At 50.5% G+C, this 24,974-nt stretch overlaps 1 protein-coding gene across 2 annotated transcripts; it reads left to right on the top strand.

Moving 5' to 3' along the window:
* The first annotated feature begins 5,119 nt into the window (after positions 1-5,119).
* Positions 5,120-24,524, top strand: NOG (noggin). Of its 2 annotated transcripts, none has more exons than XM_047833117.1 (3): positions 5,120-6,866; positions 18,178-18,184; positions 24,514-24,524. In XM_047833117.1, the coding sequence occupies exon 1, from the start codon at positions 5,713-5,715 to the stop codon at positions 6,409-6,411; it is 699 nt and encodes a 232-aa protein (XP_047689073.1). In that variant the 5' UTR covers positions 5,120-5,712; the 3' UTR covers positions 6,412-6,866; positions 18,178-18,184; positions 24,514-24,524. The 2 variants fall into 2 exon arrangements, with proteins under 2 accessions (XP_047689073.1, XP_047689072.1); XM_047833116.1 differs by lacking the exon at positions 18,178-18,184 and adding an exon at positions 12,833-12,837 and having other exon boundaries at positions 5,120-7,045.
* The last annotated feature ends 450 nt before the right edge of the window (positions 24,525-24,974 follow it).

The raw sequence follows: 24,974 nt of genomic DNA, 5'->3' as shown, positions 1-24,974 counted from the left end.
CTCAGATAAACAGTTTATCAGGAGATGAATGAGCCACTGGGCTCCAGAGTCGTCTCCCCTTCCCCAGCGTGGAGCCAGCTGGGGAGGGGGCTGGCAGGAGAGCAGGAGCCAGACCCTGGAGGGGAAGGGGCTGTCGCGCTGGAACAAGCTAGCCAAGCTCCTTTCTTCCTTTCGCCTGTAGCTTTTAGCTTTGTCTCTATTCTTGGAAATTCATTTCACATTTGTTTACCCATTTTCCCACCCCAGTTACCTCCCTCCCTCTCTCTCCTCTGTTTCCCCCTTCCCCCCTCTCCATGCCGATAGCAGTTAGAACTTCATTGTTCCAATTAGAATCCTATCACCAACTGGACACCCCAAAATTTAGAATGTCTTGTGAAGCTGAACAGGCCCCACCCTGGCTGTGGGTCCTGAACCCGCCAGCATTCCCCCGGCCCCTGGGAGGTTATGGGGAGTCCACCACCCTCTGGCATGGGAAGCTCACATCCTTCCAGTAGTCAGCAGGGCAAAGTGACAAGCCTTGTGGCTGACTTTTCCTCACTTTGCTAAGCTGGGTCAAGTCCAAAAATGCCATTTTGGGTCTCACTAAGAAAAAGCCCATCAAATTTGACATTTATGGGCCCCATGAGGCAGAATCAGAGGGTGATGATTTTCATATGTCTGGGATGATGCCAGGCCTAAAAAATGGCAACTCCTGTCTCCTTTGTGGTACTTCATGGTCCCCTGACCTCTCAGTGTCAAGGAGCCCCAGAGAGGTAGAGTGACTCCCTCAAGGTCCTAAAGCTGGTAGGTTGCAGGTTTTTTGATATCAAGCCCCATCTGCAATGTCCTTTGCAGATCACCCACAGCTGCTCCTCAAGTCTATGTTTCCAGGGCCGAAGAAGCAAGAAAACTGTTGAGTTGTTCTTAGGCTTGTGCTTAGAATCAGATGGAAACAGGAAAAGATGCACGAAAGCACCCTCAGGGTCCTCTTGCCTTGACCTAGAATTGCTGAAGCTATTGTTCAGAGGAGTGCTCAGGTTTTCTTTGCCCAGACTAGGAAATCATGAGATGCAAATAGCCAAGTATGGATCTACACTCCTGATTCACTAGACTCTTCCCACTTGGCTGCCTGAGTCCCTAGCCAATCCACAAAAGTCCAAACACCTCCCAGGGCTAGGGCCTGACCAGAAAGCTGAGCTTATAGCCATCCCTCTCCCTACAGATCTGTCTCCCTCCCCACAGCTCTGCTTGTCAAACTGCTGCTCCAACAGAGTCTCAGAAGCATTGAAATGGGCCAGTTGTTGAGTCCCCCAAGAATTTCCAATCTCCGTCTCCCCCCACCCCAAAACTTTTGAAGGCCAGCAGCCACTGAGAATAGCTCAGTTGCATGTGCTAAGTGGACAGGAAGCAGGCCCAAAGGTCATAGGGTTACTTCTCCGGCACCCCCTGTAGCTTTCTGCCTCTCTGGCCCAAACCTGAGTTGGCTGGTCAGTTGAAGGCAGTGGGGTTCCCTGAAGAAGGCATTTGTTGAAAGACTAAGGCCCACTACAGATCTGCCCCAGGTGCTGTGCTTATCTAGACATTCTTTGCCCCCTCTGTATAGCACAAGTCTGAGAGTTGTTTGTTATCCCCACTTTACAAGTGAGAAAATGGAAGTTGGGAGGTAAGAGATGCCTATGTCAGGGAGGTAACGCAGCTCATGGAAGACAGGGCCAGAATTCCAACTGAGACCCACCTGGTCCAGGGGTTGTCTTTGTGTTGAGTTTCCCAGTTTATGACATTCCCTCCTCCACGCCCCACACCCCAGATTCCCTGTCTGTCCCTGATACAGCGTGCTTCCTCTCTTTATGCAGATTCAAATTCTAGGTCTCAAATCTCCTCCTCTCACTACTCAAATAAATATACCTTTTCTTCATCAAGCTCCGAGAAAGCTCAGCTCTACCAGGAAGGTGTTAGTACTGCTTAGTCTCTGAAAACAGCATCCCCCCACCCCATTCACTCAGTATCCAACTGCTGGACTGCAGACCCTCCAAGTTGGGCATTTCAGAACACCACGGTGATGCAGGTAAGTGTACTTTGAAAACACTATAGTTTGTATTATAATTCTTGTGGCTGGTTTTTTTGGTCATCATAATATATTACAAAATTTCAAACAACAAAGGAGAGCACGAAATTGTAATATTTATCAAAAGTGGGCTTGGGTTTTAAAAGTTGTGAAACATTGGTCTACACTCTTATGGGAATATATAGATTTTTCCCACATTCTTTTAATGTTTTTTTTATTTATTTTTGAGGGGTGAGGAGGCAGAGAGAAGGGGCAGAGAATCAGAAGCAGGGTCTGCACTGACAGGTGGACAGCTGTGAGCCCCGACGTGGGGCTCAAAACCCATGAACTGTGAAATCATGACCTGAGCCCGAAGTCGGATTGCTCAACTGACTGAGCCACCCAGGTGCCCCTCCGACATTCCTTTAATGTTTTTATTCACATGCTTGCCCAACCCCCTTAACTGGACTGCAAAAGTCTAGAATGGTGGCAATTGACTGTGAATTTCTCTCTTTTGTGTTTCTTCTTCCAGTCTTCACCCAGTGGATGCTCTACAACAGGTCATCCAATTCTTTGTCTAACATGGTTTGTTTTTCATTCCTGAGGGAACTTTTTTGCTGTTCAGACAAAATCCACCCAACCTAAATGAAGGACTGAAGGAAACGCATTGCTTTTCAAAATAGGTGATCCGAAGGCGAGGGATGGATGAAACAGAAAACAGCACAATAAAATGTCACTAAATTGGAACCTACCATCTCAGGAAGACTGAACCAGGACTTAGCTTTTGAACTCTCCACTGAGAACTTCTTTAACCAGTTAGTTCACCAGCAGTGACCAAATTGCTCTGCAGACCATTGCATCTTTCTAAGAAAACAAGCTAGCACCCAAGCCCCCATATTGAGTACCTAAGAGAAAGGGGTATGGTTTAAAAGCCTACCGTGTGCCAGGTTCCAATGGCACATCATGTCAGAATTAGCTGAGTTCAAACAACCATTGGGTTGTTCTTATCTCCAGTGTCCATGTGTCATTGCCTGTGTGTGTGTGTGTGTGTGTGTGTGTGTGTGTGTGTTTGCAGACTCCAAAGTTGGAGAATGTTTAAGAAAATGTTTTCAGCCATTTTCATTGGCCATCCATTGAGAGCCATTGGCCATCCTCTCAGCTGCTGAGGTTTTGCAGAAAGACTGTGTTTGTGAAACACAGTATGAAATGCAGTATGTTTTCTTCCTTAGACAGATGATAAATTCACGGGGGGAGGGGTGGGGGGCACAGGATGACACAGGTTGAAAGGAAAAAAACAGATCTTTGGGGGCAAGTAGAGTGATTTAGGCTGTCCACGAGACCTCCTAATGATACTCCATGGAACGCTGGTGAACACGTGAGTCATCTACTCCAAGTCCTTCTTCTCCAGCTTCTTCCCAGACCCCAATCACATCCACCACACGGGAAACCAAGTTTGAGTTTTAACGCTTAGATTCAGTTCCTCATCCAAGGGAAAATTAACCGGAAGTGTCATTTCAACATCCATCTCTCATCAAAGAGACACTGCTTTGGGAAGAGAAAGCATCCATCCATCATGCAGGTTTATTTAGGATCATGGAAACGTAGAACTGGAAGAGGAAGGTAGTTATGTCACTAATGCAGAAAGTAAGGTATATGGTGCCACAAAAGTGATGTGTCGGAAGTTGACGTATGTGGGCAGACCCCAGCCAGGACTCAGGTCCCCCTACTGCCAGTTCATCTTTCTTAAGTTTTAGATCTCCACTCTTGCCCACCGAGGCCGATTTAGCAGAAGCAAAGGTGCAGTATATTCTTGCGACATTTGGGGTGGGGGGGGGCCTCAGGCGGAATCTCAGGAAGTTTACACTGAGGGCCCCGAGATCTTGGAGGGAACAGACGCAACCAGAACAGACCCGGCAGCGCGCGCGCGCACGCAAACCCACACGCACGCACGCACAATGACAGGGTCACAGAAAGCAGAAGCTGAGCTTGGCCAGAGTGGACCGCAAACGAACCCACCTCTCAGGGCCGCCCCCCCCTACCCCCCCCCACCCCCCCCACCCCCCCCACCCCCCCCCACCCCCCCCACCCCCCCCACCCCCCGGCCAGCGCCAGGTGCAGGACTTGTCGGGCGCCAGCAGAGGGCGCGCCGCCCCCAGGGAGCCGAGCGGCAGCCGCGCGGAACCCGGCAGGCTGGGGGAGCCACAGGCGAGCCGGACGCGCCCCTGCAGCTCGGCCACTCAGGGTGCAGGACCCGGCCAAGGAGGAGGAGGGTGAAGAGCGGACCCCCCTCGTGGGCCCGAGTAACAGACGGGCCGGAGTGCTTCCTAGGAATTACATCACGCTGCGCAACGCTGCGCCTCCCGAACTCCTCCTGCTCAAAGTGTGTGTGTGTGTGTGTGTGTGTGTGTGTGTGTGTGTGTGTGTGTATACACGCGCTGGGGGGAGGGGGAGGGGACTTAGACCAAGCTTGGGAGAGAGGAAGGAGAGACGCGCCCGGGGAAAAAGCTCCATGCACATGGAGAAATTCCTTGCGCCGGACTGCACGGAGAAACGAGCCCCCAGCACCTCCCGGCTGTTCCCCTCCCAGCGCAAAGCACCCAGCTAGTGAGAACCCTCACGGCCCCACCTCGAGCACCCCCCAGAACCGGCCCTGCACCCTCCAGCCCGGCTCCAGCGCCGCCGCGAGCTTTCCCCAGGACTGGCCCTGGCGGGGCGCCTAGAGCCCCAGTTGCATTGCTCCGGGAGAAAGGAGGGGGGCGGTGCATTTTGCAGGAGGAGGAGAAGGGGGGTGGGTGGTGGGGGAGAGAGAAAATTGCGCGGAGACCTGCCAAGCGCCACCGCCGCCGCCACCGCCGCTGCCGCCGCCGCCGCCGCCGCCGCCGCCTGTGAGCTCCGGCGGGCAGCCGGACTGTCGGCTTCCCGGGGCATCTGGGTCCGGCGGGGCACAGCCCTGGGCGCTGCCGAAGCCGCCGCCGCGGCGAGTGCAGGCGGCTTCCCCCGGAGCCTGTGCCGCTCCAGCTCCTCGGGGGTGGAGAAGTGGGGGGTGGGGTTGTTGTTTGGGGGAAAGAAGGGGGAGGGGGCAACGCCGAGAGAGTCAGTGGTTTCCATGGTGATGGAGCTGAAAGTGCAGGAAATTTAAAGGCTTGGACGCTGCGAGACAGACAAACCGGTGCCAACGTGCGCGGACGCCGCCGCCGCCGCCGCCGCTGGAGTCCGCCGGGCAGAGCCGGCCGCGGAGCCCCGAGCAGGCGGAGGGAAGTGCCCCTAGGACCCGCTGGGCCAGCGGCGCTGCACAGAGCGGCAGGACGACGAGCAGAGAGAGGAGGAGGAGGGGAGAGCGGCTCGTCCACGCGCCCTGCGCCGCCGCCGGCCCGGGAAGGCAGCGAGGAGCCGGCGCCCCCCGCGCCCGCCGTCGCCCTGGAGTAATTTCGGATGCCCCGCCGCGGCCGCCTGCCCGCATAGACCCGGGAGAGGAGTTGCGGCCAACTTGTGTGCCTTCTTTCCGCCCCGGTGGGAGCCGGCGCTGCGCGAAGGGCTCTCCCGGCGACTCATGCTGCCGGCCCTGCGCCTGCCCAGCCTCGGGTGAGCCGCCTCCGGAGAGACGGGGGAGCGCGGCGGCGCCGCGGGCTCGGCGTGCTCTCCTCCGGGGACGCGGGACGAAGCAGCAGCCCCGGGCGCGCGCCGGAGGCATGGAGCGCTGCCCCAGCCTGGGGGTCACCCTCTACGCCCTGGTGGTGGTCCTGGGGCTGCGGGCGGCACCGGCCGGCGGCCAGCACTATCTCCACATCCGCCCGGCTCCCAGCGACAACCTGCCCCTGGTGGACCTCATCGAACACCCGGACCCTATCTTTGACCCCAAAGAGAAGGATCTGAACGAGACGCTGTTGCGCTCGCTGCTCGGGGGCCACTACGACCCGGGCTTCATGGCCACCTCGCCCCCCGAGGACCGGCCCGGCGGGGGCGGGGGGGCGGCCGGGGGCGCCGAGGACCTGGCCGAGCTGGACCAGCTGCTGCGGCAGCGGCCGTCGGGGGCCATGCCGAGCGAGATCAAAGGGCTGGAGTTCTCCGAGGGCTTGGCCCCGGGCAAGAAGCAGCGCCTGAGCAAGAAGCTGCGGAGGAAGTTACAGATGTGGCTGTGGTCGCAGACCTTCTGCCCGGTGTTGTACGCGTGGAACGACCTGGGCAGCCGCTTTTGGCCGCGCTACGTGAAGGTGGGCAGCTGCTTCAGTAAGCGCTCGTGCTCCGTGCCCGAGGGCATGGTGTGCAAGCCGTCCAAGTCCGTGCACCTCACGGTGCTGCGGTGGCGCTGTCAGCGGCGCGGGGGCCAGCGCTGCGGCTGGATTCCCATCCAGTACCCCATCATTTCCGAGTGCAAGTGCTCGTGTTAGGACTCGGGGTCCCCTTCCCGCACCCGGACAACTGATGAAACCCCACCGACGCCCTCCCCCCCCCCCCGCCCCCCGCACCGTCTCCAACCAGTCCACCACCCTCTCAAGAGGGGATTCAATGAACTTTTTTTTTTTTTTTCTGGCTACAGAGACCTAGCTTTCTGGTTCATGTAATGCACTGTTTAACTGTGTAGGAATGTATATGTGTGTGTATATACGGTCCCAGTTTTAATTTACTTATTAAAAGGTCAGTATTATACGTTAAAAGTTACCGGCTTCTACTGTATTTTTAAAAAAAATAAGCAAAAGGAAAAAAAAGAACAGAGAAAAGAGAGACTTATTCTGGTTGTTGCTAATAATGTTAACCTGCTATTTATATTCCAGTGCCCTTCGCATGGCGAAGCAGGGGGGAAAAGTTATTTTTTCTTAAAGTACAAAGAGAGGGGAGAACTTTTGTAGAAGGACTTTTAAAAAGCTATTTTCCATTCTTCGGAAAGTGTTTTGGTTTTCCTTGGACCTCGAAGAAGCTATAGAGTTCAATGTTATTTTACAGTTATTGTAAATATAGAGAACAAATGGAATGACTAATCATTGTAAATTAAGAGTATCTGCTATTTATTCTTTATAATATCCCGTGTAGTAAATGAGAAAGAAATGCAGAGCAGGATTAAAGAAAACCACTAAAACCGACTGCGCTCGACACTGCGATTCTCTGTGTTGGTGATTGATGGGGGGGTGTGGGGGCTGGAGGGGGCGGGTAGGGGTGCCGCTGTGCTTACTATGCCTGTTGGGAGAAGGGGCTCATCCCCTCTTCTGCTGTGATGGAGATGACCGCTCAGTTTTTCATGGGGGGGGGGGAGGAGGGTTATTCTCAAACCCCTCACTTGAGCATCACGTGGCCTCTGCCCGGTCTCCCAGCTTTTTCTCCCTATGTCACCAAAGCTCGGGCCCGTCCTGACCTCGACACCCAGCCGGCCCCCTGGAGCTGACCCCAGGCTGGGCCGAGGGGCGGGGGGTGGGGGGGGGGGAGGATGGGCGGCCGCTTTGTCCTGCCTGACAGGCCCTTCACAATGGGGACACGTGTCTTTCACACCTACCCTGGGGGCGGAGTGCCGCTGAAACTTGACCCCCGAGGAATGGGGGGGTGGTGGTGGGAGAGATCAGAGCGCGCCCACCCAGATCCCGCCACCCCTCCCGCCTCGCACCGCCGCCCCCCCCCCACATCAATAACCAGTCCGTGTTAACCCTTTGCACGCCCGGAAGCTACGGTGATGTAAGCTGAGGCGACCCGGTCCTTTGGAATCAACACTCGGGCGCCGGGATCTTGCAGGTCCGAGCCCCCAAAACCCCAGGGCCCCGGCCGGAATTGCTGGGGATAGCTGGGAGATTTGACACTCGCCTCCCTCCTCCCCCAGGACCTAGGGAGGACTCTGAGAGTCAGGATTTCGGAGGGGTCTGCATTTGGGTGAAAAAACGCCACCACTGGGATCTGCAGTTGGGAATGGGGTGCGCCCCCCGCTCTGGACACTTCGTCTGCTTGGGGGTGGGGAGGGAGGAGCAATCAGAATCGGGATCTCTGAACTTTTGGGTTAAAGAGGGGCAGAAGACGTGTTACCCTTAAAGGAACGTGCAAAATAGCACCCTCACCCCACCCCTTAAAAAGCCAGCTTCTTGGGGCTGGCGCTCGACTCGCGTGCGTCCCTCCGCCTCAGTCCGCGGTGGCGCCCATCCGCGCAGCTCCACGTGGGCCGGCTTCCTGACACTGCTCAGCGCTCCCTTTATTTATCTTGGACTCCAAAGTCGCTCTCCTTTGCTCCCTCCCCACCCCCCTGCCACCTCCCCGCGCCTCCTTCCCGGCGTCCCTCCCCGCCCCCCCCCCACCGGCCCCATCCCCACCCCGGGGCCGGAGTCCCGGCGAATCTATGCTAATTATTTCAAACCTGCGCCGGGTCCCCAGCGCAGTCTCAATGCCCCCGGCCCCGCCCGCCCTGTCCCTCCAGCCGGGCGCTTTCTTCCCTCCCGACGCAGCCTCGGTGGCTCCGCATTTCAATAGCCTGGCCCGGGAGCCGGAGCCCCCTCCCCGGCGCTGCCTCCGTCAGCCGTGGGACAGACGTTAGGGTATTCATTAACTGAGAGCCGAGGAATAACGGCATTATTCCCCCCAGAGAGGGCACCCTGCCCCCGCGACTATCTGAGGCTTCATTGTAAAAGGATTAAAAGTTAAAGACCTCCATCTTATGATTCTTTCATTTAATCTTCCTGGCGCCTGGGAGACATGCTCGATGGATGATGGCTTTTAAAATATTCCTAATGTCGGCTACCTTAAGACTCCAAGCCCGGCAAACAAACGTAATTTATTTCCAGAAGAAAGGGGATATTGAGATGTTTAAGTTTATGAACCGCCGTCCTCATGTATATTTGTTAAGTTCTGACAAATACCCAAATAACGTTAAAATCAGCCATTCATCACTTATGAATTTATGCAAAACTTTCTGTGCCCCGGGCCAATATTTTTTTAGACAGAGTTTCACTCGCGAGGGGCGGAGGTGGTGGGGAGGGGGAAGGGGAGGGGGCTTACGGGGCGGTGGGGGGGGGGGGGCAGAGCCGAAAGCAAGAATTTTCATGCCTGGTAAACACGCGAATTATGCGAAGAGAGTTATTCCCAGCTGGGCGGGCAGCCAAAACTCGGAGAGCGCGCCGAGGCCAGCGCCCCCACCCCCACGTTGGCAATGTCATTGGATTACAATGCGAGGTCTTCCCCTCCGCGACGCCCCCTCCTCCCTCCGCCCGCCCGCCCGCGCCCCTCCTCCCCACCCCTGCCCACTTGGAAAACCCGCTCGCAGCCGGCGAGCTTCTCGGCTTTCAGAGCCGGAGTCGGTGTGAGCTAGGAGGACCCGGGCTGCTGCAGACGTGACGGGCAGTAGACAGACCACCGCGCACACAGACCAAAAGGCAGGCCCCAAGCCGCTCCGGACTCGGAGAAGAGGACCCAGCAGGATCCAGGCAGTCCCAGAAGAGAAGGAAGGAGGTGCTGGCCCCTGGAACATTGTGACTAATGCACAGCCGGTTACGTCTCCATTATTATTAATGTTGATAATACTAATAATAGCAGCAACGCGGAAAGGAGTAGAGAGCTCTGGGCAGAGAGGCAAGAAAACTGTCCTCTGCGGTCACCTAGTGTCTATCTCCTGTAAGGAGGAAAATTGATCTTGGTGTCTTCCGTGGCTTTGATAGCCTGTGCTTACAAATTCATGCAGCTGCTGGGGGGGGGGGGGGGGAGGGAACCATGCCTCCCCAGGATGGAGAATTAGAACTATTACAGATACAGACACATCCACTTTCTCGACATCCTGGAAGAGAAGGGCAAGGTTACCACCACTCCAGCCCTCCCGCCAGGATCGCAGGAAATCAATCATCAACCCTCTATTTTCAACTCTTTCCTTTATTCCTTCCTTCCGCCCTCCCAACACTCCCCACACTTCATGCACATGTATACTGAAAGCCAAATGTCCACGGAAAGCCAGCACCCTCAGGGGAGGGCCCTCTGGCCCCCAGAGTCTGGGAACTGGATCTGGTTCCCTGTTGAGATGGAGAAGGCCAGGGGTCCATTATCAGTCTTGCTTCTGAGACCCCTGGGAAAGGGGGTTGAAGTTTCGTGGCAGCTGCAGCAGGAAGCCGGCTGTGTATTACGAGCTCTTAGCTGTGCTGGATGGGAACAGAAGGGGAGGGCCCAGCCCGTATTGGTATTTTGAAGGGGTGATTCATCCTTTTCCTTTAATGCTCTTGGAATGTCAGCACTGAAGGGGAGCTTAGATTCCAGTACCCACCTCTCAGTTCACAGATGAGAAGACTGAGGCCCCAGCAGAGCCAGGCCAATCACACAGATTAATATAGTTGGGGCTGGCCACGCGGTCTCCATTGTGCCTTTTCACTCTGCTCTTGTTCTGTGTTCCTTTCAAAATTCTTTTAATTGTTTTAAAATGTATATATTTGTGATGCGGGGGAGTTCTTTCCAACATTGACACGATAACACTTGAGCTTCCAGAAGATGATCGACTGTTCTGCTGTGTCTACTCAGCGAACAGTTATTAACGGTCGGTGATGAGCCAAGCGCGAGAGCTGGGCCTATACACACATTCTCATGAGGTCTCTAGTTTCTAAATAAGGAGACTGAGCTCAGAGAGTTTATGCATCTCGCCCAAAGCCACACAGTAAGTGGCACAATTATGATCCAAAATCTGAGCTGACCCCAAAGCCTCTGCTTCTAAATACCCTTCCTCCCTTCAAGAGCTTGGGAGACACAAGGTGCCAGTTTATGTGCTGGCAAGTCCCATCTCAGGCTCTGTAGGGATTCATGCCTGGTAGGCCGCACAACACGTTTGTATGCCTCCTTATGTGCTCACCCTCCACACGCGTGCGCACACACATACACACACACACACACACACACACACACAAGGAGGAGGAGGTGAGAAATAAAGAACAGGGTCAATGAAGGAAAAGAATTAGGAAAACATCAAACAAAGTAGAGATGGAAAGAGGAGGGCTCACTGCTGGACTGGGCAGCCAGAGAAGGCACCTGACTAAAGTCTCAAAGGACAAGTTAAATGTCAACATCCTGAAGTGGGAATGTGGGCAGAAAGGACATCCGGATGGAGAAAGCAGTAGAGATAAGTAAAGACGTGATGTTGGGAAAGTATCTGTTTGGGAAGATCTGAAAAGCAGGCTGACGCCAAATTACGAAGGAGCGTAAATGCCAACTGAGGGCACTAAACATTCTTTTTCGGGCTATAGGGAGCCATTGAGAGCTCTTGAACAGGGCAGCGACACCATTAGAGCACTACTGCCGATGAACTCTTCGTTCATTCAACCGTTTTTGATCACTGGTCTGCTTATCTCTTGGTTCATGACAAGCTACATTAAAACTAAGAATCTTAGAACAACAATTTTATTTGGCTCATGATTCTGTGTGTCAGGAATTTGGAGAGGGCTCAGTTGGGCAGTTCATCATCTCTGATACTTGCGGTGTCAGCCGAGCGCTAGAAATCCACTTCTCAAATGCCTCCTAGCCATTACGGGAGTTCAGCTGACCTGTTGACTAGAGCCCCCTCAAGCAGCTACTCCATGTGGCTTGGGTTTTCTCAAAGCCCGACGGCTTCAGAATAGTACATGGTACTGTATTCAGAATAATACATGGTAGCTCATGGTAGCTCTGAGAGAGAAAGTTCTCCAAGAGAACTGGATGGAAGCTGCCAGGCTTCTCAAGACATTGTCTCAGAAATCATGCAACATTGTTTCCACCACAGTCTATTGGTTACCAAGTCTCTGCCAGGAGCCCAGATTGAAGAGAAAGGGAAGTAGACCTCTCAATGGGAGCAAGCAGCAAGGAATCAGGGGCCATCTTTAATCTCCCACAAGCTACGTTCTGTACTGTCTGCTCGGGACACAAAAGTGGGGAGGGAGAGTCATCTCCCATTCAAGTCTGGTGCCGGTGTTTAGGACGGGTTAGAAATGGGATAGTGGCTGCTGGAAGGCTGGCTAAGGAGGACCTTGCTGTGAACCAGAGACAATCATTAAGTGTGGATACCTGAGGAGTGTCAGTGCCAATGAACACAAAAAGCATTTGCCGAAAGACCGGAGAGGACTTGGTGACTGATTGGATGTGGGGGCTGGCGGACGGGTCGAAGGCCCCCTTATGTTTCAGGCCTGCGGATGCTCAGATGAAAGAGCTTCTTCCTTTGCCGCCACCCTCAGACAGGTACAGAGAGGTTCCAGGCTCATTCAGAAGAGGGAGGAATCTGAGGAGCCTGGGGAAGAGTTCAGTTCCTGAGTTGAATGAATGAATCCATGGGTGGATGGGTGGAGGGTAGGGAGACAGCCAAAGAGGGAGGGCTTTCTGAGGTTAGGGAACAGTAAGATTCTCCCCAGCAGACCAGAACGGTCTTGGGGAACTTGCATTTGGAGATGCTATGAAGAAAGGCATGCAGGGAAACCCAAGAGAGACCAAGGGGCAGAGGAAGGCACAAGCAGGCCTTGAGTGATACCACCAGCCCGGTGCTTCATGTTCATCATCTATTTCACTCTCCCTGTGAAACGAGCATCACGGCCATTCCACAGGCCAAGAGAATGAGGCTCAGAGAAGCTGAGTGCCTCGCCCAGGGACACCATCTGGAAAAGGGAAGCATTTGGATTCAAACACAGGCCCATGTGATTTCAAAGTGGCATCAGCTCTGCTCCGTAAAGGCTTCCTCTATCTGGAGTGAAGCACTCCTTTCTCTGTGCCCCTCTGTCACACTGAAACCTAAGCATCGGACTTTCTCCAGGCAGGGGACTCTTGACCTGCCCTGCTTAGCAGAGGAGCGTCAAGGTTGGCTCTGCAGCATGTACGTCAAATGTGTTTGTGTGTGTTCTTTCTGGGAAGAGTGTGTTGTTCTCATCAGATTCTAAGGTCTGAAACACAAAGGTTAACCTCTGTCATAGGCTGTGAGAATTTTGAAGTGACAGAATTTTTTAATCGTAACTCTTTTTTTTAAGTCTCCACAGCATACAGCACAATGCTATATGATACACATGATACGTGTGTTCAGTAAATACTAGGTAAAAGGAAGTGAACGGGGTTCAGGGTCCACAGGAAACTGCTGCAGGTTCTTAAAGAGGGGATGAGATGGGACGCTTACTCGGGATTCGGGTGTGTAAAAAAAAAAAGATTAGAAAGGTAAGACAGCAGGCTGGAGGGCCAGAGAGGGTAAAGGGAGAGAAAAGGACCAAACTGAGAGGCATATTAAAGGAAAACAGGGGCGCCTGGGTGGCGCAGTCGGTTAAGCGTCCGACCTCAGCCAGGTCACGATCTCGCGGTCTGGGAGTTCGAGCCCCGCGTCAGGCTCTGGGCTGATGGCTCAGAGCCTGGAGCCTGTTTCCGATTCTGTGTCTCCCTCTCTCTCTGCCCCTCCCCCGTTCATGCTCTGTCTCTCTCTGTCCCCCAAAAAATAAATAAACGTTGAAAAAAAAATTTTTTTTTAAATAAAGGAAAACAGGGGCACCTGGGTGGCTCAGTCAGTTAAGTGTCCGACTTGGGCTCAGATCACGATCTCATAGCTTGTGGGTTTGAACCCCGTGTCAGGCTCTGTACTGACAGCTCAGAGCCTGGAGCCTGCTTCTGATTCTGTGTCTCCCTCCCTCTCTCATTCTCTCTCTCTCTCTCTCTCCCTCCCTGACTTGCACTTGCTCTCTCTCACTCTCTCTCTCTCAAAAATAAATAAACATTAAAAAATTTTAAAGGAAAACAGAAGTTAGATCCAGGCTGCATTTTTATGTAAGGCACTAGTGTGTGGAGCAGGAAAGCAGCAGTGTTCTTTAAATGGAACAGGCCTCCTTTGTTTTGCCACAGTCCTTACCTCTCCTTATTGCCTGCTTCACTCATTCTACCACCCACCAGAACCGCTATAACATTTACAGTTGGGAGCCTTGGATTAGATATGAGAAGGGGACTGAAAGTAAAAAGCAACGTGTGATTCTTTGCAATAAGAAAGGAAGTCCCAAAGGAAACCATGCACGGCTTTTGGGAGGAGGACCCAGATTTTGCAGGAAGGGTGATAGAATGACAACATTTAAAAACAGATGGCCGTAAAGTTCTTCATTCCTTCATTTGACTGCAGCAACTAAGGCTCATCAAAGCCAACCGACTTGTCTCCGTGCTGGTTACTTTGGAACAGAACCGCCATCAAAAACAGCATTTCCAGATTTCTATTCAACCACCCTTTTGCAGTTGTTGTAAGTATAAGCAGTGTTAGGATTTTAAAAGCACTTTCGTGCGCGTCATTTTTCATGCAATGAGATATGAAGACTCCCAAGGGCAGGAAATAGGTCAGTCTTACGTTCCCAGAAACTAACCCAGTGCCTGAGCCATAGCAGCACTGAACAAATATTGACTGGAGCGATACATGTACACGGGCTTGTCTTACAGGTAGGAAAACTGGAGCTCACAGAAATCGAAGCAAAGATGGACACTCACAGAGCTCTTTCCAGATGGCGGAGGCAGGGGTGGCTGGTGCTATTTCTCTATGGTCAGGGTTGAGCTCAGGAGCCAACCGCACATCTGCAGGCTGCTCAGTGAGTGTATCCAGTAAGAACAAGGAAGTCAGTGCTGGCCTGCACCTGCCAAGAGAAAAGGGCCCGCAGTCACTGGTTTTGGCAGCCTCCTCCCAGCCCCAGTTGCAAAGGGCTCCTGACTGGCGTCTAATTTATGCAATTAAGGGGACCAAGTTAGTCCAGAGAGGGAAATCGCTCTTCCCCATTTTACAGATGTGGAAATTGTGAAAACAGGAAGCCTAAGTGACTCGCCCAAGATCGCACGGCTAGTTGGTGGGAGAGCCAAGATTCAAACAGCACTAGCTCTCTGCCGGGCTGTCGGGAGAAGCAGAGGGGTTTCGTGCTCCTGGAGTTCATAATCCCAACCAGTCTCCCTGATTCCATGCTCGCCGCAGCTCCAATCCATTCTCCACGCTGCAGCCCAAGTGACCTTAAGACACACATGTGGTCTTGTCACTCCCCTGCATAAAACTTCTCAATGGCTTCCCATGGCTCTGAGGATAAAGGCCAGAATCCTTACCAGACTGAGGCCCCTCTGCGCCTGCCTCTGAGTTCAAGCCACACAGTCTAGCTCAGGTTCTCTCATGCACCAAGCTCCCCCTCCCCACCCCCTGCTCTAGGGCCTTTGCACATGCTGTCCTGCAGGCTGGGATGCCTCTTCTGCAACCAGCACACCCAGGCTTCAGATCTCATTTGTAGGGAGAGCAGGAAGTCCCCTCTGGTCCATGCTCTCCGGCTCTCGGGACTTTTTATTCAGAGGCTGTATCAGTTTGCAATTGATATTTATAATCCTCAGATATTTGTGTCCTCTTTCTCTTCCACTGGACTGTCACCTCCCTCCATTTTGCTCACCAAGGTATCCCTGGGCAGAGGTGCAGGTCAGGACACATATAAAAAAGACTGGATGACTGACACACTGAAGAAATAGCAATTGATCATATTCCCAGTATAAGCCAGGTTCTATCTGGGGCTCTGAGGATGTTGAAATACAGAGTCCAGCTCTTGTTAAATAGTGATCCAGGGAAACTTTAAGAATGTCCCCGAAGGTGGATACAGAGCCAGGGCTATTCACATGACCCTGCAGTGACTCTATCATTCTGGGGATTAGAGTGACTCCCAGTTTACTGACTCCAGAAGGTCCCCGTCTGCTGGAGTAGGCAGGGAGAGGTGGCTGAGTTGCAGATAAATTCTTTTAGCAAATCAAGGAATCTCCCAGTAAAAGGGAATCTATCACCTAGACAAACGTTCCCATCAGAGGCTAGATAGCTTTGAGTAATTCCATAGAGAAAATTCTAAAAGGATGCTCCAGGGGTGGGTAGAAGATCCACCTTTCTCCACATCTGAAATCCTTAAAAATGGGAGAGATTACCTTATCTGCTGAACCGTTAAAACTCCATCTTTCCTGCCCAGGGAATAATAAAATTAAACAATGACTAACTCATGCCTTAATGCTTTACGGTTTAAAAACCACTTTCACATTCATTATCTCTTTCAAACCCACGCAAGAGCTCAGAGCCAGAGTTTTGATTATCGTTTTAAAGATAAGGAAACTGAGGCTTGAAGAACAGCTTGCCCTGGAGGCAAAAGCCTTTCTACTGGTCAAAGAAGTTGATATTTAGGGGTGGCAGGTGGGGGTGGGGAATAGCTACCTTGGACCAGAGTGAGTCTGAACCCTGGTTACATGGCTATTAGCTATGGCATCCCCGAGGCTGAGTTTCCACACACTCAAAATGGATATAATGGTATCTACCTTACCAGCCTGTTGGGATGTTCCAATGTGTTCCTGGTGGGAACACATTGGTTTAGCTCCTGGTGGGATGTAGGAGTCCAGCCTACCATGGTTTCTTTCCCTCTTCCTAATTCCGAGGCCTGTGCTGTACCCCTGCAGTCAGGATGAAAGCCGGATGTCCTATTACCCAATGGCAGACCTGCTACTTACTCAGGTCCTCATCCATGCACGATCTACAGCAGGGGAAAGAGTCCAATGGATTCTTCTTTTTCTCCACCCGTGAAACAGCTTTGTATTTCATTCCAGTTGACCTCTGGGTTTTGCTGTCATTGTTGTTTAAGTGATAGGCCAAAGAATGGACGAAAGTGGGAAAACCAATGACCAAAGGCAAAGCTGAGAGGAAAAAAAGAAAAAGTTAAATCAGGATGGGAGGAATTGAGGAAGGCAGGGAGTTTGTTTTACATAAACAGAGGCAGGAATCCATCCCAGGTACATTAGCTCTAATTTGTTCTAATTCCAGAAATTCCTCAATCCTAGTTATTGGCACTCAATCAGGAATCACCTAGAGGTGACTATCTCCCAGAAACAGTCTTCACTGGCGTCTTTCTCACCTCACTTCAGGGGCAGAGACCTATGAGAGAGACGAGCACACTCAGGTAGGGCCAAGGCTTCCAGGTCAATGGGCAACATCAGCAACAAGAGCTTTAAAAGGCATCCACCACCGGGCAATGAAGAGCTTTAAAAGGCATCATGACCACCACCATGGGACATGGAAAACATTCCATGGCCCAGAGAGGGTGAATGACCCAGTCAGTGTCAAATCGCAGGTTAACGATAAAGACTAGTGGAGAAATTCTGATGGGAGTATGGGGCAGCTGGTAACTAAACCCGTGGGACACAAGTGCCTGCCACCCCCGAGGTTGGACAACTTCCCCCAAATGCCACATTCCAAGGCAGGTTTCCCAAGAGCCCATGCCTCCTCTGCTGTCTTCCTTCTTCCCACACTGTGGCCCCAGACCCCTGAGATTCCTGGAGGACATGCCCTGTGTGATTCCTCTGTCTGGCTGGATGTTTAGACATTGATGCTCCCCAGGGTTCTGGTCAGCTTGCCTCCTCTCCGTCTGTGTCCTCTGCCTGAGGGGATACTCGGGGATTCTCACTATGGGATGTATTACACCTGTATGGCCAGCACGCAGATCTTTGTCTTGGGCCAGATGTCTTCCCTACTTCCTACACACTTCCGGTGTCTCCCCTTCGCTGTAGAACCATGGTTAACTTCCTTAGCATGGCGCCCAAGGTTCTTTACAATCTATGACCCCAATTTGCCTTCCACTGTAATTTGCCACCATTTTCGGCTCCACCCGCCTTCCCCCACCAACCAGCCACACAACTTACTCATGGCTAAACATACCTAAACCTGCTGGGCCTTTTGCTTACACCATTTGCTCTACCTGAAATGTCCCCTGCCCCACACTTACCCCATCACCCCAAAACAGGATTCCACCTAGGGAAGGCCTACTCATACTTCAGGGCACCGCTCACATGGTACTTCCTTGGCCAGGGTAGAACTGATCAAGCTGTACTTTGTCCTCCCACGGTGCTGATGATTAATAATAATAACCAATAATAGGTGCTAACTTTCCATATGTGACAGGCACTGTCCTGGGTCCTTTATGTGCATTGTATCATGTAAACTCCAACTTAATCCTATGTGATATTATGATGACGACGACAATGACTACATAATAGGTTCAGAAAGATTTGCTGAATTACCCAAAGACTCTTAGTGGCAAAGCAAGGACTCAGAACCAGGATTCAAACCCCAAAACCCAGGGGCTTTCTAATTTGCATACTGCCTAAGTGCCATGGTCCCAGCACTTCTAACACTGCACTTATTAGTATGGACCCATATCTGGCTACCTCTGGATTTCAAAGTCCTTTGAGGGAAGTTACTGTGTTTGATTCTAATTTCCAACCATATTATCCAAAATAGTGTCTTATGCATGGTAAGCATTTCATAAATATGTGGTAATTAAGTAACTGAGCGACTGGATACGACAAGGGGTTCTGTTGCTTTCCTTTTAAGTCAAATCCAAACAGAACTTTTTGGTTTGTTTAGCGAATGTTGGTTAATTCCAACTTCAACTTATATACATCTTTTGAAGGCATAGGTAATGTGGGGTTGTTAAAAGTGTAGACTTTGAAGTTGAATCTAGGCTCTTTGCTCTACCCCATCCCAGCTATGTGACTGATAATATTAATGCCTGTGTAAGCTCTCAAACCTTGAGCAAACACAAGTCACTGTCATTAATAATATGTACTTCTCCACAGAGCACTCAGGCTGTCCCCACCCAGAGGAAGAGGAAGCACAGAGAAAGATAGTCCCAAAGATCATGGGAGTCTCGTAGGAAAGCCCTGTGAACAGCCGGCCAGGATGGTCTTCTGTGGATACTCCTGTCTTGTGAGGAACTGATTTGATGAAGGCTGGGACAATGAAGACTTGTGGCCTGTTTAAACCAGAAGAAATGGGGGATAAAATCACAGAAGACCAGTACGGAAGGGACATCAGAGCACCATGACTGGCATTTATTCCAGCTCTCTCACATTAGAGGCAGGGATACAAAAGCCCAGAGGGGTGCAGAGACTTGCCCAAAGTCACAAAGCTGGTTAACCCCGCGGCTGGGTCTAGATTCTGGAGACGCTTATGACATGCCAGGTTACCATCCTCCTGAGATTAAAATCACTTCTTAAAAATACTCGGTATGGTTACCTTTTCTTCTTTGCTGCTGAAGGAAGCATTTAGCTTTATTTTTTTTAATGTTTATCTATTTATTTATTTTGAGAGAGAGAAAGCACTAGTGGGGGTGGGGGAGGGGCAGAGAGAGAGAGAGAGAGAGAGAGAGTGAATCACAAGCAGGCTCTGCACCGTCAGCACAGAGCCCTGTATGGGGCTCTATCTCATGAACTGTGAGGTTTTGACCTGAGTCGACATCAAGAGTCAGACGTTTAACCCCCTGAGCCACCTAAGCTCCCCTGCATTCAGTTTTAGAGGTGCCAATTAGACCCATTGTCCTGCAATGTTAGACACACACTTCTATAGTCTCCAAAGCCCTGCCAAGGCCTGTGGGAGTACCCCTGGGTACTGAAAGGGCCGTGTTCACAAGATCAGCCACTCCCTCCCTGCCAGGCCAGAGTCCAGTCTGGCTCTCAGCAACAGACTCTCCTACCCCTAAAATCTCAGTCCAGGCAAGTCAGACCAGCACCCGAGTGGGATAAACATGGTGAGTAAGAAGAGGTCAAGTTATGGAGTGAGAGAGACCTGGAGTGGCAGCCCCCTCTGAGACCCTAGCCACAATCCCTCCAGTCCTTCCCGGGCCCTGATAATAGCAAACCAGCCATGTTATCCTCCCATTCATGTGTCAAGCCCTTATCCCACGGCAGCTACCGTGTAGGAACAAAGACTTTAAAAACTCCTTCCTCGGGGCTCCTGGGTGGCTCAGTCAGTTAAGCATCCAACTTCAGCTCAGGTCATGATCTCGTGGTTCTTGGGTTCAAGCCCCGCTTCGGGCTCTGTGTTGACAGCTTAGAGCCTGGAGCCTGCTTCACATTCCGTGAGTGTCTCTCTCTCTGTCCCGTCCCCGCTCGCGCTCTGTCCGTCTCTCTGTCTCTCTCTCTCAAAAACAAATAAACATTCAAAGAAATCTTAAAAACTCCTTCCTTTCCAACTGTTGGGGAAAAACCTGTGCTAGCAGCAATCATTTATGGGGCTCTTAACATGTGTCAGACACTGCACTGAGCATTCCACGTGCCTCAGCTGACCCCTCACAATGCTAGAAGGTGGTGCTACCGTTTACAGATGGGGACACTGAGACACGGGGTGGCGACTAGGAAAGGCAGGTCTGGGATTCATTTGGGCATTCTGACTTCACAACCTGTGCCTTTAACCTCTTTAACTGTCCCCCACCCCACCCCATCTGTACAATAGGAGCAGCACTATCTACCCTGCAGCGTTATTGCCAGGATAAAAGCAAGTAAGAAATGTAGGAGGGAGTGCCTGGGGGGCTCAGTTGGTTAAGCATCTGACTCTTGATTTCAGCTCAGGTCATGATCTCACAGTTTGTGAGTTTGGGCCCCACGTCGGGCTCTGCACTGCCAGTTTGGAGCCTGCTTGGGATTCTCTCTCTCTCCCTCTCCCTCTGCCCCTCCCTTACTCAGGCTCCCTCTTCTCTCTCTCTCTCTCTCTCTCTCTGTCTCAGAATAAATAAATAAATAAACTTTTTAAAAAATCTTGGAAAAGAAATAGAAGAGCCTAGCACAGTGCCCCCTACATACAGCACTTAAGAAATGCATTCTGGGTCACCTATGGGGATTGGGGCCAACAGTAAGGAACGAGAACAGGATACACAGGGGCCAAGATTCTCAGGCCTGTTCTGACTATGTAGCATCATGTAAGGGGCCACCTAATGCAGTCCGTGGAGGTGTTAATCCACCTTGGACAATGTCAGTCTAACCGTTAAAATGCCAGGCCTCCTCAGAAATGACCACCTTTCTCTCCTCCTCTGGCTGTCACATACAGGAGAGCACTGGCATGCACATGCCACACACGTAAATACACACATACTACGGCTTTTATTTTTCTTCTGTTTCTTTTGCTTCCCTGCATTTGGTATCCATGGCAACACATCCCAGCAGCAACGAGGAGGTGGCAGAGCGGCTGTTTCCCTGAACCCGCTATCCTGCTGATCAAGGCTGTCCATCCAATTCGAAGCCGTCATTCGGAGGACCAGGCTAGCCTTGCCCAAAAGGCAGTGGACATGCTCCCCAAAGAGGGGGCAAAGGGGAATTGGGTAAAACGCCTCCACTTTAAAAGCCAACAGACAACCCTCTGTCTAGCATGGTGACAAGAGCAAAGGGACCCAAGCCCCTGGCTGTGCCAGGCAAGCCTTTCCCAGTCATGGCACTGGTAAGGCTAGTTTGGGACCTCAGCCCCTGTGGTATCTATAACGATAGGCAGCTAGCTATTTCCAGCCTTTTAGGCTGGTGGGTTTCCCTAGATGTTAAGTTCAAACCCAGTCCCTGTAAGTCTGGGATCACAGAATCCATACCTTGTGCCACCTGTCAGATGTTGAACCTCACAGCTCATCTGAGTCCCTCACGTCTCTAATAGCCATTCTCCATAGTTACCCTGAGCATGAGAGTCCACAAACCACATCACACACAGCACCCCACTTGATCCTCCCACCAGCGCAAGAACATCCCTACTATTACTGCCACTTTTTGAGGTGAAAAAAACAATTCTCTAAAAAAACACCAATCAATTGTTCACAACTTCTTCATCAGATGTCAAGTTTCTTGCCCAGTTTGCTGCAACTGACCCTGCCATTTACATACTACACCATATTATAATGGTGAATATCATGCCAGTGGAATTGACGTGGGAACTATATCATTTAGAATTCGAGGGACCTCAAAAATTATTTAAAGTAATTCCCCTTCCTCCTCCATTTCACAGTAGAGGAAATTGAACCTTAAATTATGTCTACACATAGTACTACACATAGTGTACTACACAATAAATATCTACTGAAGTCAGAAGAAGGAAAATGATACTCAAGACCACACAGCTAGTAATATTAAAACTCCTCTTTTAACTCTAAGTAAAGTCCAAGTCAACATACATTTGCTAAGTACCTGCTAAACCTATGTTGGAGCTATACAGATGCAGCAGAACTGGTTTCTGACCTTGAGGTGGGCAAGTGTTACTATGTGAGCTCTTGGTCCAGCCCAGGATGAGACCAGTTAAAGGATGAGTAAGAGTGAGTCAGGCAAAAATGGGGAAGCAGAGGGGAAGAGAAGAGGCATTCCTGGTAGGGGGAGTGGCATGACCACGTGCATGGAGATCAGAAATAGCTTGCTGTGAACTGGGAACTCTGTACCGTTCAAGGTTTACTGTAACAGACCGTGAGCCTGGGAATGGTGGGAAAATAACAACTATGGTGGAAGTTAGCAGGCACGCAATGGAGGGCCTTGTAATCCAAGTTCAGGAATTTAGGCCCTATCTCAAGGCCATTAGGAGCCCTTGAAAGGTTCATTGGAAGCCACTGAAGGGTTATGTATATCACATAGAGGATACATCAGAAGAAGAGATCAATTAGTAAAACTTTGCAATGTCTGGGCTCAAGATTGGGTGGGTTTTTGTCATGGAATGATTAGGGATGGAGAGGAAGGAACTGATGCAAGAATGTCTTGGGAGTGACAGGTTTCAGTGATTGATTGGATATGGAGGGTAAAGAGAGGGGACACGTCAGGGTAGCTGCAGTGTTTTCCATTACATAATATTGACTACCATCTGGAGTGTTCCCAGCCCAAGACCAAGGTACCTAAATATCTAACATCATTCTGAAATTGCTTAGAGACCACAGGCTTAGAACAAACAGAAAGAATAGTATTGAACCAGTCAGAGGGCTGTGTCTAGTGTGGCTCTGCCAGCAATAGGCAGGATGCCTTCAGGACTATTTAACTCTTAGGCTTTGGTTCCATCATCTGAGTTGGAGAGTTGGCTTTGACCACTTCTCAGGTGTCTTCCAGCCTTGTCTACCTTCCTCATTCAATTGCCATTAAGGTCAAATTCATTCACTCATTCATGCAGCAATATCCATTGAGCATTATCCACGTGCCTAGCCTTGTTCTAGGCTCTGGGAGTCCAAAGACGAACAAGAGCCAACACTGAATCTCGTGGAAGGAGGATGTGAAAATACAGACACATAACGGGCAATTACAACATGAGCTATGGGATGAGAAAACACTCAGAAAGGCTCTTCCCAGGGTGGAAGTAGAGTGGGCCAGGAACTATTTCTCTGAGAATATCTGATATATCTAAATTATAATTGAAAGATAAATAGCCAGGCAGCAGTAACAACATGGTACAAAGCTCAGAAAGTAAGAGAGTACATGATCATCTCAGTGAATTGAAAATAAGAACCATATGTGGAAGTGTGCTGTAAACAGCAACACACTATGTCACCGCCATCATCATCATCATCATCATCATCACCAACATCATCACCGTGATCATGATGTAGAACCTGGTGAAACACACCACACATCACAAGCAGGACCCACTGCACTTTCCTAATGACCAGGCTGTCCAAAGGCACCAGAGTCTGTACTCCTCTCCTCTGGGTTGTACTGGTGATACAGAGAAATATTCTTACTCACCAATTCTTTTTACTATTCTCCATGGTTTTTCTTTAAGAAAAGAAGATCAGATATATTGTACAATACAGTTTAATCATCAATCATGTCTTTAGAATCTCAAACAATCCTGTGGTAGCAAAAAAAAAAAAAAGACATTATAGTCCCCATTTTACAGATGAAGATGGTTAGATGCAAAGAAGTTGAATGATTCAGCCAACAGTGGAGAAACCAGACTTGAACCCCGTTTCTCTAGCTCCAGGTCACCCTCTCATTTCCAGAATCCATAGAGACCTTCTGATTGCACTTATCATAAAACCACACCCATCATTCTCCTAGACTTCCCTGGTAGACTGCACTTGCCAAAGTCAGAGATCCCTTTCCATTGATTACCTTGTAGGTGGGTCTGCTTCTTAAATCTCTTTAGTTAAGCCACCTCCAAACCACTTTGGCTAGAAGATAGGATCAGTTTATGTCTGAGAAGGTTTCCTGTAGACAGCAAATCTTATCCATAATGGGAAGATTTCCCACATTTAATCAAAGAAGGTGGTATTTCCTGCCTGCAGGATTCTGGCGTTTTAACCTTTTATATAAGTAAATGCTTGCTTAGAATTTAGAATTCAACTCACTTGAAAGTTTAACCCACATGATGGGGTGGCAGAAGACTGGATCTGTTCCTGGAAGACCAAGGTTGAAGGCTTCCTTGGCTGGGCCCCTTACTGTCTTGTGACTGTGGGGCAAATCACTCCACCATGGGGAAGTCTAGGGTCTCACATACCTTGGTTTATATCCCAACACTGCTTATGATTGGTTCTATGACCATGTGCAAGTCATATACTTTTTTGGAGCCATATTTCCTCATTCAGAAAAATGAAGAAAAACCCTATACCCCTCAAGATAATGTAATGTTGGAATTGAACAGCTACTTAGCTGGTATTTGTTGAATAAAAGGGGAATTCAAAGTACTTCCCTTCACCCTTCTCTCCCTCTCTGGCACACTTTTCCTCATCTGTTGAAGAGAGATAAAGATCTCTCTTCTATATACCTCATTGGGCCTCTGAGCAAACCCCATACAGTCATGTTTGCAAAAGCTCTTATACACTATAAAGAATCTACAATGGCCAAAGGTACAATTTGCTCTAAGGAACCATGCAAAACTCTAAGGAACCATGCAAATGGTATTTATCATTCTATGAGTGTCCTACAGGGTGGATATCATCATCATTTCCAGTTCCCAGATAAGGAAACTAAAGCTCAGGGCGTAAAATGGCTTTCCCAGGTTCACAAGATAGCACGTGCAGGAGATTAGAAGTCAGGTCGGTCTGACTTTAAATCCAATGTTCTTTACATGATAGCCAATGATCCCACTGAGTCTGGGGGTTACAATCCTAGTCTCTGGAGGCAGGCTACCTGCAGTCCCACTTAAGGTCCACCACTATTAATGATGTGTCACCAGAGGAAGTTATCTTCTCTGTGCCTCAGTTTCCTCAGTATTCCTCAGATATATTAATAGTATCTAATTCATGGGCATAAGACTCTTCATTTCATTACT

This window comes from Prionailurus viverrinus, chromosome E1, assembly GCF_022837055.1.
Source record: "Prionailurus viverrinus isolate Anna chromosome E1, UM_Priviv_1.0, whole genome shotgun sequence".
NCBI classification, from domain to species: Eukaryota; Metazoa; Chordata; class Mammalia; order Carnivora; family Felidae; genus Prionailurus; species Prionailurus viverrinus.
Note: the sequence above shows the minus strand (reverse complement) of the source record. Positions and strands in the feature narration are given on the sequence as shown.